At 39.3% G+C, this 12485-nt stretch overlaps 1 protein-coding gene across 1 annotated transcript; it reads left to right on the forward strand.

Moving 5' to 3' along the window:
- The first annotated feature begins 2406 nt into the window (after window positions 1–2406).
- Window positions 2407–4538, forward strand: LOC127647658 (dexamethasone-induced Ras-related protein 1-like). The gene is made up of 2 exons (XM_052132055.1): window positions 2407–3093; window positions 3708–4538. Exons 1-2 carry the CDS (start codon window positions 2457–2459, stop codon window positions 4229–4231), a joined length of 1161 nt encoding a protein of 386 aa, XP_051988015.1. The 5' UTR covers window positions 2407–2456; the 3' UTR covers window positions 4232–4538.
- Window positions 4539–12485: the final 7947 nt, after the last annotated feature.

Raw genomic sequence — 12485 nt, forward strand, 5'->3', positions numbered from 1 at the left:
GTATATTGAAATGGTTTGTGTTTATTTCACTATTGGTTTAGATTATCATACTTTTAACATGTAATAGTTTGTATTATTATAATGGATTTTCATAGTTAACACTGAATGTCCAGGTCTGGGGACAAGAATGCAAAATCAGAGGTCCTACAAAGGCATCTGAAAAAAAAAAACTGAAATAAATGTTAAAGGCCTGGTCAGAAGTTATCAAGTCAATTTTAATGTGAATCTCACATTACAAAAAGTTGAAATCAGTTAATTGTATTAAAAATAAACCCCTGGAACATTTACAAAACACCCTTATACAGGTGAAACTCGAAAAATTAGAATATCGTGCAAAAGTTCATTAATTTCAGTAATTCAACTTAAAAGGTGAAACTAATATATTATATAGACTCATTACAAGCAAAGTAAGATATTTCAAGCCTTTATTTGATATAATTTTGATGATTATGGCTTACAGCTTATGAAAACCCCAAATTCAGAATCTCAGAAAATTAGAATATTGTGAAAAGGTTCAGTATTGTAGGCTCAAAGTGTCACACTCTAATCAGCTAAACACCTGCAAAGGGTTCCTGAGCCTTTAAATGGTCTCTCAGTCTGGTTCAGTTGAATTCACAATCATGGGGAAGACTGCTGACCTGACAGTTGTGCAGAAAACCATCATTGACACCCTCCACAAGGAGGGAAAGCCTCAAAAGGTAATTGCAAAAGAAGTTGGATGTTCTCAAAGTGCTGTATCAAAGCACATTAATAGAAAGTTAAGTGGAAGGGAAAAGTGTGGAAGAAAAAGGTGCACAAGCAGCAGGGATGACCGTAGCCTGGAGAGGATTGTCAGGAAAAGGCCATTCAAATGTGTGGGGAGCTTCACAAGGAGTGGACTGAGGCTGGAGTTACTGCATCAAGAGCCACCACACACAGACGGGTCCTGGACATGGGCTTCAAATGTCAAACGTCTTACCTGGGCTAAAGAAAAAAAGAACTGGTCTGTTGCTCAGTGGTCCAAAGTCCTCTTTTCTGATGAGAGCACATTTTGCATCTCATTTGGAAACCAAGGTCCCAGAGTCTGGAGGAAGAATGGAGAGGCACACAATCCAAGATGCTTGAAGTCCAGTGTGAAGTTTCCACAGTCTGTGTTGGTTTGGGGAGCCATGTCATCGGCTGGTGTTGGTCCACTGTGCTTTATTAAGTCCAGAGTCAACGCAGCCGTCTACCGGGACATTTTAGAGCACTTCATGCTTCCTTCAGCAGACAAGCTTTATGGAGATGCTGACTTCATTTTCCAGCAGGACTTGGCACCTGCCCACACTGCCAAAAGTACCAAAACCTGGTTCAATGACCATGGTATTACTGTGCTTGATTGGCCAGCAAACTCGCCTGACTTGAACCCCATAGAGAATCTATGGGGCATTGCCAAGAGAAAGATGAGAGACATGAGACCAAACAATGCAGAAGAGCTGAAGGCCACTATTGAAGCATCTTGGTCTTCCATAACACCTCAGCAGTGCCACAGGCTGATAGCATCCATGCCACGCCGCATTGAGGCAGTAATTAATGCAAAAGGGGCCCAAACCAAGTACTGAGTACATATGCATGATTATACTTTTCAGAGGGCTGACATTTCTGTATTTAAAATCCTTTATTTTGATTGATTTCATGTAATATTCTAATTTTCTGAGATTCTGAATTTGGGGTTTTCATAAGCTGTAAGCCATAATCATAAAAATTATATCAAATAAAGGCTTGAAATATCTTACTTTGCTTGTAATGAGTCTATATAATATATTAGTTTCACCTTTTAAGTTGAATTACTGAAATTAATGAACTTTTGCACGATATTCTAATTTTTCGAGTTTCACCTGTATGTCCCCCTATTGCTTTAATGACAGCATTCACTGGAGCTACACACATTTGTACAAAACGTGTGTACACAGGTGTGTAACATGATCTGAAAATGATTAAAAACAAACATCTTGTGTGCTTCAATGGAAGCCAGGAAAGAGTAAATTTGTGAATATGGTCACAAACATTTGACCTTATAATGCAAAATTTGACAAATATCTATTTCACCTTCATCATAACTTATCATTGTTTTACATTATCCCAGATTTTACAGTAGTCTCGGTTTGTTTGATTTTTTACTCCATTGTAGATTTAACTGGCGATACTCTGACAATTTGCATAAGACTCAATGACCGAAACGGATTCCACAACTGTGGTTCGTCCTAATGTCTGTGGTGGTGATGGCCAATTCCTTAAATAGGCAGCAGAATTGTTCAGATTCACAAACCTCCCCAGTAACGAGTTACCAAGTGAATGACGCACCATATGAGACCACCCATCCATCAGCATATAAAAAGCACAGCGGGCACAGCGCAGATCTCACTGCAAAGAGAGGACGGGGTGCTGCGCATCCCCAATACCGACGTCCTGTCACGCACAGATCAGCGCTGTTCTGGATGACACGAGTAAAGAGCATGGAGGTGAACACGACTGAAAAGCCACTTCTTTCAGTTGTTGGCACTGAGACGCTCTCCTGTTGCGACTATCATCCTGAAGGCGACGCAACAGCTGAAGCGCACCCTCAATGCCTGCGAGCGGAAGATGCGGTGAATCGCGCATCCTCCTCGACGAGTCTGCAGGTTCCAGACGCTCATTTGCACAAGCTCCCTATCATAAAAACGGTAACATCACACTGGAGACATCCAGAGAAAAAGACACGCGTGGTGCGGTCGTCCAGCACTGGACACCGACACTCGTCGTCTGAACGGAACCCGCGGCGTTATCGGGACCCCTTCTCAGCGTCTCAGCAACATCAAACAAAGCATATGAGGTATGAGAGTAAAAACGACGATCTGGTCAACATTAAGCCCAGTCATTACCGGCGCCTAGTTGTTCTCGGCGCACCAAGAGTGGGTAAAACGGCAGTCATCCGGCGTTTCCTGGGTGATGGATTCGAGGAGCTTTACGAGCCAACGACAGAAGACTTTCATAGCAAACTGTACCACATCCGAGGAGAGAGATATCAGCTAGATATCCTGGACGCGTCCAAAGAAAGAGACTTTCCCGCCAAACGAAGACTTTCTATTCTGACAGGTCAGTACAATCTTAAAGGAATATTCCGGGTTCAAAACAAGTTAAGATCAATCGACAGCATTTGTGGTGTAATGTTGATTACTGAAAAAAAAAAAAAAAAATCTACTTGACCCTCCTTTTCTTTAAAACAAGCAAAAATCTGAGACACTTACAATGGAAGTCAATGGGTGCCAAACCATAAATGTTCAAATACACACGGTTTCAAAAGTATAGCCATAAGATGTAAGCAACATGCGTGTAAACATGATTTTAGTGCGATAAAATCACATACTAACTTTCTGTATAAAGTAGCCAATTTTATAACTTTGGTGTCATGTCGACATAGCGCTGTAAACGCTAAAACAACCATAAAAATTACGATTTAAACACCATTACAGCTCAAATAATGCATGAGTGTTACCCTAAGAGTAAATGCTTTTATAAAATTATAAGCTTCACCTTTCTGTTATTAAACCCATCCAAATATTGGCCCCATTCACTTCCATTGTACGAGCTTCGATTTTTGTTCTTTTAAGAAAAGGCGGGACGAGTCGAAATTATTTTGGTCATTTCAATCCCTTCATATGTCAACCATGAATGAAAAAGTTCTTATTTGGTGCATTTTATTTCAACAGGTGACATATTCCTCCTTGTGTTCAGCGTGACCGACAGAGAGTCTTTCAATGAGGTGTGCTCATTACGCGAGGAGGTCATTGCTGCCAAATCCAAGCTGAAGAAATCCAAAGAAAACAGACAGCTGCCTATTATAATATGCGGCAATAAATCTGATTTCAATTCCTTGAGAGCTGTGCACCAGTCCGATGTCCGCCAGTGTCTCGGGGAGGACAGTGTCTTCTTTGAGGTGTCCGCTAAAGACCACACGAAACTGGAGGAGATGTTTGAGGCCCTGGCGGTGCTGGGGGGGCTCCCCACAGAAACCAGACCCTCTCACCACCGAGACATCTCCATCCACACATATGAAGCCCTGAGTAATAGAAAGAGAAACAAAAGAGCCATTGGGGGGCTGGCTGTAAGTGAGCCGTGTGGGGCTGTGCACCCGCTCGCCCGCAGACCGAGTTTTAATAGCGATCTGCGCCGTGTGATGGGGCCCCCCACCCCGAAACGAAGTACGCCTATTGAGAGGTGTCAAATACAGTAAGAGTAACACTAGTGACTCTGTTTCAAACCTATGAATAATATTTATTCAAATATGTAAGAATTATAATATTCTATAAGTTCTTGGCTGGACCAAAGGACAGATTTTATGACAATGTATTTGCGAAATGTCTTTCAAAGTATTCTAATGTAAGCGAGTTGAGCATGGTTCCTTGATGTTTGAGTGCGTTACCTCAAATTTGTTTCCAAGTATATTTTAATTCTAATACAGACATCAAAGACGCAGTGACACACCATGTTTTTCTTGATATTGGGTGGGACACTTTTGTTTCCATGTTTTATGACAGACAACAATAAAAGACCCACTTTGCTTTACAAAGAACGAGTTCTGTATTTTCTTCTATGGGTATGTTCAGGGGTGAAGGGACTATTAGGGGAGAGCAGGGCACAAACTAACACTTGACATGTGATATAAGTGCAAAGCGATCATCTGTGTTCCACAACTGCTTTCGGGTCCTTGAATTAATCGGGTCCGTGCGATTAAGGGCAGCCGGTGGACATTCTGGTGCCCTCCTAGGGTAAAATGGCGCCCCCTAGGGAGTTGGTGCCATACTCAGACTGCGTAGTCTGCTTATAGGGAGCAGCAGTATTGATGATAGTTATGGGTGAGAAACAGATCAATATTTAAGTCCTGTTTTACAATAAATCTTCACCTTTGTCCAGCCCCAACCAGTAGGTGGTTGAATGTGAAAGTGAAGATTTGCAGGTTAAAAAGGACTTAAATATTGATCTGTTTCTCACCCACACCTATCATATCACTTCAGAAGACATTGATTAAACCACTGGATTACTTGGATTCATTTTATTCTGTTTTATGACCTTCAAAGTTCTGGTCACCATTCACTTGTGGTCCTACAGAGCATGGCATGAGGGTGATTAAATGATGAGAAAGGTATAATTTCTGGGTGAACTGTCCCTTTAAATATTATAATTATATACATATTATTATATCATAGTTGTGGTTCAGACGTGATGTTCTTTATTTATTATTCTCAAGGACCTCATTTGCTTTAGTTCACTCAGGAGAAAGAAAAAGTTCCAAAAGTTTCCATTTGATAAATTAGGCCTTCAGGCTTTAAGAACGAATTTATGAAACTCTGCTAAGTTTTGTAATGTGTTCGGCCCAGATTTCAGATAGTTCTTACTCCCCTGTGCGTGTCTTTTAAGGACAAACCATTGCACATATGGTAGACCCTTTATGGATGAACAATGAGAAGAAAGTAGTGTGTGGTGAAGGCATTTTTCTCATATGTCAATGTCTTGAATCATCATCGCTGTGCTGGCGTACAGTCCTGTCTATTAGGAACAGCGCCCACTCTCTCATAGGTGTCGATGTCTCACAATAAAACCGTGCTTTGCATAATAGGAATTATACAACGTGTTATATCGCTATAGGAAGAGATGAATTCCCTCAAGACTTGAAATATGCAAATAACATGCAGCTTAGAAAGGCCTGACTAGCACAAAAGTTTTAACGCATGTACAAAACAGACCAACTGTACCCTTTATATGTTATTCAGAATGTATTTGTACCTTAACCGTTCTGAAAGGGCATATATTATTACCCTAAGTGTCTTCTGTGTCCCTAAAATTTACATATAAGTACCTTAAGGTGTAAAGAAGGTACAGTGGGTGTACCTTTGAGAGTATTGTGCTAGTGACGAGCTGTTGTACCCTTAAAGTACAATTGTTTTACATTTTTTCTGACAGTGTATTTAATGCACAGTACTGGTGGATGCAGCACAAGAGATTGCATAAAGAGCAAGATGAATGATTCATGTTTATTCAATTATCTGCTTCCCACAGTGTATGTGGGAGTTTTGGAGAAGAGTAACTTCAAATGGCAAATGTAATGAGAAATCAGTTCAATGCTGAATCAGTGTCTGACAGCACAGAGATTAAGGAACCGTTTTGATTTGAAGGTGAAATTGTCAAGTATTGTCAAGTATAATATGTCAAGTTTGCTTAAGCCATAATCCTGTGAAGACCATAGCCAAAAGAAGAAAAAAGCATGTCCATTGTCCAAAATTAAACATTTCTCTGTTACTTTATTGTTCATTTTCTTTCAAATGACTTTATTTGAACCTTCTTTGATGTATAGTGTTGTCTGTCCCTCTGAATGTCCGTCTCTCTGCTGGTGCACCGTGTCCTCATGATGCCGCTGCTTTGGAGAAACATCTCTAGTTCTAGCAGCAGTGTGGGTAAGATGCTGTCCAGTAAAGACAAGCCTTCCCAGGACCACCGCAAACCACTGCAACATCAAGATCAAGGGGGGATTTATGGATAGCTGAAAATGTAATGCATAATCACACTTGGGTTGTATAAATTGTAAGAATTTACAGACAATATTAAAGCCATATCAACGTCACCTGTCATCAAGAATAAGAAGTCCCAGGGGGGTCTGGATATCTCAGCGAGTAAAGATGCTGACTACCACCCCTGGAGTCGTGAGTTCAAATCCAGGGTGTGCTGAGTGACTTCAACGTCTCCTAAGCAACCAAATTGGCATGGTTGCTAGGGAGGGTAGAGTCACATGGGGTAACCTCCTCGTGGTCGCGATTAGTGATTCTTGCTCTCAGTGGGGTGCGTGGTAAGTTGTGCGTGGATCACTGAGAGTAGCATGAGCCTCCACATGCTGTGAGTCTCTGCGGTGTCATGAACAATGAGTCATGTGATAAGATGCGCAGATTGACTGTCTCAGAAGTGGAGGCAACTGAGACTTGAACTCTGCCACGCAGATTGAGGTGGGAAACCGCGCCACCATGAGGACCTAGTAAGTAGTGGGAATTGGGCATTCCAAATTGGGAGAAAAGGGGATAAAATAAATAAATTAAAAATGTATAAGAATTCCCGCTACTTGCAATTCCAGAATGTTATCTGAAAGCCCAAAAATTTTATGGAGGTCTTCTTCTGGATTGGATTGCTCCCAGTGCTACACTTTTTAACAAAAACAAAACAAAAAAAATGGTTAGACATCAGTCACTAATGTCATGTAAAAATTCATCTCAAAAGAACATGTCCAGATCACATTTAAACAAATAATATTAATAATTATAATTATTAGTATTATCTTTATGTATATATTGCATCAAGACAATGAAGCTTATTGTAAGACCATTTGCATCGTGACATTATTTTCATGACAATTAAGCACATTTCCCCTTAAAAATTACCATTACCACAATGTGCCTAGATGTTTTACTTTTGAGTATTTTTGTAATTCCCATTTTTCTCTATGGTGATTTTCAGTAGGTTCTCATTACGGTAATACAGTATTTTTACAGTAATACAATAAATGTAAAACTGTAATACAATGATTTTTAAAATGTAAAATAAAGATAATAATACAAAGACTATCATAATATATATTTAATTTAAATAATAGATAATTTTCTTCACAATATAGTATTGAAAATTATATATTTTTAATTAACGTAATAGTTGGGGAGGAAAATGCAATTAATTGTCATGAATTATCGTGACATTATTTTTATTTTTTCTGGGCAAACAGGGAAATCTCACGAACAGGCCAATATAATGTCTGGGTCCCTAGCTCACACCAAAATGAAAATAAAAAAATGTAAATAAAAAAAAAATGTATATAGTTTTGGCATATTCCGTGACCATGTTGCTGAACCTCTCGTATCCAAACATCTGGTTCTAAAGTCTGTGTCCAAGCTTATCCCACTGCTCATGGCACAAAGCGTGCATGTGCACCTAACAGATGGATGGATGGATGGATGGATGAATCTTATTTAAATCTCTCATCAAAAAGCTGCTTCCATTTGCAGAACTTCTGCCTACTGGATGTTTTTTTGTTTATGGCACCATTCGGAGAGTTTATGAGGGAGTTCAACAGAGAATGACTGGTTTGAACTGACAAAGTCTACGGTAACTCAGATAACCACTCTGTACAATTGTGGTGAGAAGAATATCAGTTGGTGCTATTTTGGTGCACAAGGGGGACCTACTGATTCACCAGTTCAATTACGTAATCACGTAATGACGTCACTATATATAAAGCTGATACACCGGCTGCTGTCCTTGGATCAGTGTACTGTTGATTCGAGAACTGCTGTCCTCGGATCAGTGTACTGTTGACTCAAGAGCTGCTGTCCTCGGATCAGTGTACTGTTGACTCGAGAAATGCTGTCCTCGGATCAGTGTACTGTTGACTCGAGAAATGCTGTCCTCATATCAGTGTACTGTTGACTCAAGAGCTGCTGTCCTCGGATCAGTGTACTGTTGACTCGAGAAATGCTGTCCTCGGATCAGTGTACTGTTGACTCGAGAAATGCTGTCCTTGGATCAGTGTACTGTTGACTCGAGAAATGCTGTCCTCGGATCAGTGTACTGTTGACTCAAGAGCTGCTGTCCTCGGATCAGTGTACTGTTGACTCAAGAGCTGCTGTCCCCGGAGCAGTGTACTGTTGACTCGAGAAATGCTGTCCTCGGATCAGTGTACTGTTGACTCGAGAAATGCTGTCCTCGGATCAGTGTACTGTTGACTCGAGAAATGCTGTCCTCGGATCAGTGTACTGTTGACTCGAGAAATGCTGTCCTCGGATCAGTGTACTGTTGACTCAAGAGCTGCTGTCCTCGGATCAGTGTACTGTTGACTCAAGAGCTGCTGTCCCCGGATCAGTGTACTGTTGACTCGGAAATGCTGTCCTCAGATCAGTGTACTGTTGACTCAAGAGCTGCTGTCCTCGGATCAGTGTACTGTTGACTCAAGAGCTGCTGTCCCTGGATCAATGTACTGTTGACTCGAGAAATGCTGTCCTCGGATCAGTGTACTGTTGACTCAAGAGCTGCTGTTCCCAGATCAGTGTACTGTTGACTCGAGAAATGCTTTCCTCGTATCAGTGTACTTTTGACTCGAGAACTGCTGTCCCCGGATCAGTGTACTTTTGACTCGAGAAATGCTGTCCTCGGATCAGTGTACTGTTGACTCAAGAGCTGCTGTCCCCGGATCAGTGTACTGTTGACTCAAGAAATGCTGTCCTTGGATCAGTGTACTGTTGACTCAAGAGCTACTGTCCTCGGATCAGTGTACTGTTGACTCAAGAGCTGCTGTCCCCGGATCAGTGTACTGTTGACTCGAGAAATGCTGTCCTCGGATCAGTGTACTGTTGACTCAAGAGCTGCTGTTCCCGGATCAGTGTACTTTTGTCTCGAGAACTGCTGTCCCCGGATCAGTGTACTGTTGACTCGAGAAATGCTGTCCTCGGATCAGTGTACTTTTGACTCAAGAGCTGCTGTGATCGACTCAATGTACTGTTGAGAAACACAGACAGATTAGATGTGTCTCGTTTAGAAGGCTGCGTGCTAGGTCGGAAGCGTCCTTTGAAGGTTGCAGTGTAAGGAGTGTCTGGTTGCTAAGGTAACATGGTTGCTATGACAGCATACCACTCTTTAAAGCAGGAGCCCGTTGAGTGAGAAGGGAACAAAGTCCCTTCAGATGACAATGTATGACGTACATTTAATATAATTATACATATTATATACTCTGCACCCACATTTACGGGCAAATTGGCGTAATTTTTTTTATTTGTTTTTGACATTTCTGTTGAAGCAAAGAATTGTGGGTAATGAGTGCCAATGAAGGATCCACCTCATGCATACTCCGAATTCCCGTGAAATAATGTCGCAGTCGAAGTGTACTCGCTTTTCTGAAAGGAGACATCCTCGATGACGTATGCGTCCGACAAATGCGACACAGTCACAGAATAAGTTAAGTTTGTCATCCTCCTGTACATACGCCAGATGCTGTGATGTCGTTTTTGCACTCACATGGACATAAAGTGACCTTTCATCTGCGTCCGGAGGCAGTTTGAGAGTGGCAACAGATCGGAACAGAACTCCAACAGAACAATTAAAAGTGTGTAGTTTTAGTAACGGCTGATACACTGCTTTCATACTATCGGGGAAATACAATAACCACGAGAAAGAAAACTAAATTAAAGTAATTGTACTATTTCACTGCAAAACAACGCGTCAAATTAAGAGCTCTCTGCCGTCAATGTAAACTTTTAAATGATTTAACCCTTGTGCATCAATTAAAAAAAGTTACACATAGGTTCATTATGGACAAAAATGTCCATGTCCAAAAACTGTCATAAAAATATTATAGATTTATATTTTTTTCCACTTTCACTGACATATTTTTTTCTAATCATAATGACCAAACATTCATTCATTTTTAGAATTTTAACCCTTTAAACGCTGGTTTGTTTACATAATGCCACTGTTGTTTTTTTAGGAAAAAATGAAAAATAGTAATTATTTTCAATTTAATAGATGCTAAGCAGAATTTTATTTCTTTGATTATTAGAGCCTCGGATATGTCAATGATTAACAACAACATTCATTTTGATGCTTTCATATTTTTTATGCAGTATCAGATTTAAAAAAAGCTACCACTTAGGTCCATAATGGACAAAAATGGCCATGTCAAAAAAGTGTCATAAAAATATTATAGAATAATATTTTTTTTCTACTTTCACTGACTTATATTTTAACCAGAATCAGTTCTAATCATAGTTACCAAACATTCATTTATTTTCAGAATTTTAACACTTTAAACACCGGTTTGTTTACATAATGCCACTGTTGTTTTTTATAAAAAATATAATAATTATAATTATTTTCAATTTAATAAATGCTAAACAGAATTTTTTTATTTTTATTATTAGAGCCTCAGACACATACAAACCACACTCTGAAATCCATACCAACACACTCACACAATTATATATTCATAATGTATCTAATTGGCTCTATAATATGCATAAGCCAAAAACAGCAGAAAACAACAACAAAAGCGATGATATGCCAAACCTGAAAAAATGGCACGATCTGGTAAAAAATATTTAAAATGTAAATTTTGAAGCCTTGCCAACATAATGAAAGAATGTTAAACAAGATTGCATAATTTTATAGTTAAATGGCACTGGGATTAAAAATCGCAGTTTTAATGGGTTTCAATGTGCCATTTTTGTCCAAAACGACGCTAAGAGGGAGTATTTTGTGTAACTAGTGCAAAAAATATATTTTTTAAAGAAAATAGGGTGAAATATTAAAATTCCAATAGGAATTAAAAAATAAGAACAATTGTAGGCCTATGCATTATTATGAAGTTACATGTTGCCTCTATTAATTATTTTTTGTTTGTATTATTTATATTAAAACAACAGAAAACAAATGCATACTTGCCATAGCTGTGCATAAAAAGAAAAGTAAAATAAATAAATAATAATCATAAACAAAAGTAATCCACACAATGGCGCTGTTTACAGAGTTTTCGCTAAACTGATGGAAGCACAGAGGTGTTACATAAGGCTATGAGTGGACACTGTACAGATCTTACAATAAAAGAATAAGAGACAGGCTAAGACAAAGAGGACTGTGGACTCTAAACCGCAAGTAATTTTTCTTATAAATAAAATTCCCAATTTGGATAAGAAATAAATAAACTAATGGTGTAATTCTTGTGAGTGTCTGAAGTTGACAATAAAATAAGATTATAGAGCTTCATTGGCAGGGAAGATTATTAGTTAACAATTACTTACATTTTTGTCTGTTTCTCACACAAAGCTATCTAATGCATTAGTCATATGGTCCACTTTTATGGGGTTTTTGTGTCCTTTTTAGAGCTTGACAGACATGATTACTATTAAATATCGTTGTATAGAATATTCCTCAAATATTTTCATTTTGAGAGAATTCCACTGGGAAAATGACAGCATTAGGGTTTGAAATGGCACGAGGTGAGTAAATATGGATGTAACACAATGGTTCTTTAACCATTGTGTTGTGTTCCCTGTAGGGTTTACTGAGAAGCAGCATATCAGATATTTTGACTTGCTTTTAGAGAATAGATCTTGAATATAAGTATAGTTTGTCTTTACTGCACTCACAGAAGTATAACAAAGTGAAAATATACACTTATATTTAAGATACATCCTCTTAAAGCAAGTCTAAATATCTTATATGTTGCTTCTCAAGTAAATGTATCTTGTTTTAAGGATTTTTTGATATTTTTAAATGGAAAACAAGACAAAAACACTTGATAACAATAGGATTTTTTTCCCCTTTAATTCTGTAAATGTAATTTAGAGGTTACTGGTGCCGAAACCCGGGAAGGAGGAGGGATGCGCTGTAGTAGACTCCTCGCCACTGCCATACACCCCAGCGGAGCAGCCGCAGCCATCCGCCGGGGGACGGAGGAGCCCGGC

This window comes from Xyrauchen texanus, chromosome 8 (assembly GCF_025860055.1).
Source record: "Xyrauchen texanus isolate HMW12.3.18 chromosome 8, RBS_HiC_50CHRs, whole genome shotgun sequence".
NCBI classification, from domain to species: domain Eukaryota; kingdom Metazoa; phylum Chordata; class Actinopteri; order Cypriniformes; family Catostomidae; genus Xyrauchen; species Xyrauchen texanus.

Excerpts from the sequence above, each read along its gene's own strand:
- LOC127647658 (XM_052132055.1), top strand. The coding sequence starts at position 2,457 with ATGACACGAGTAAAGAGCATGGAGGTGAACACGACTGAAAAGCCACTT. Across the intron at positions 3,094-3,707 it reads AAGACTTTCTATTCTGACAG|GTGACATATTCCTCCTTGTG; the intron begins GTCAGTACAATC and ends TTATTTCAACAG.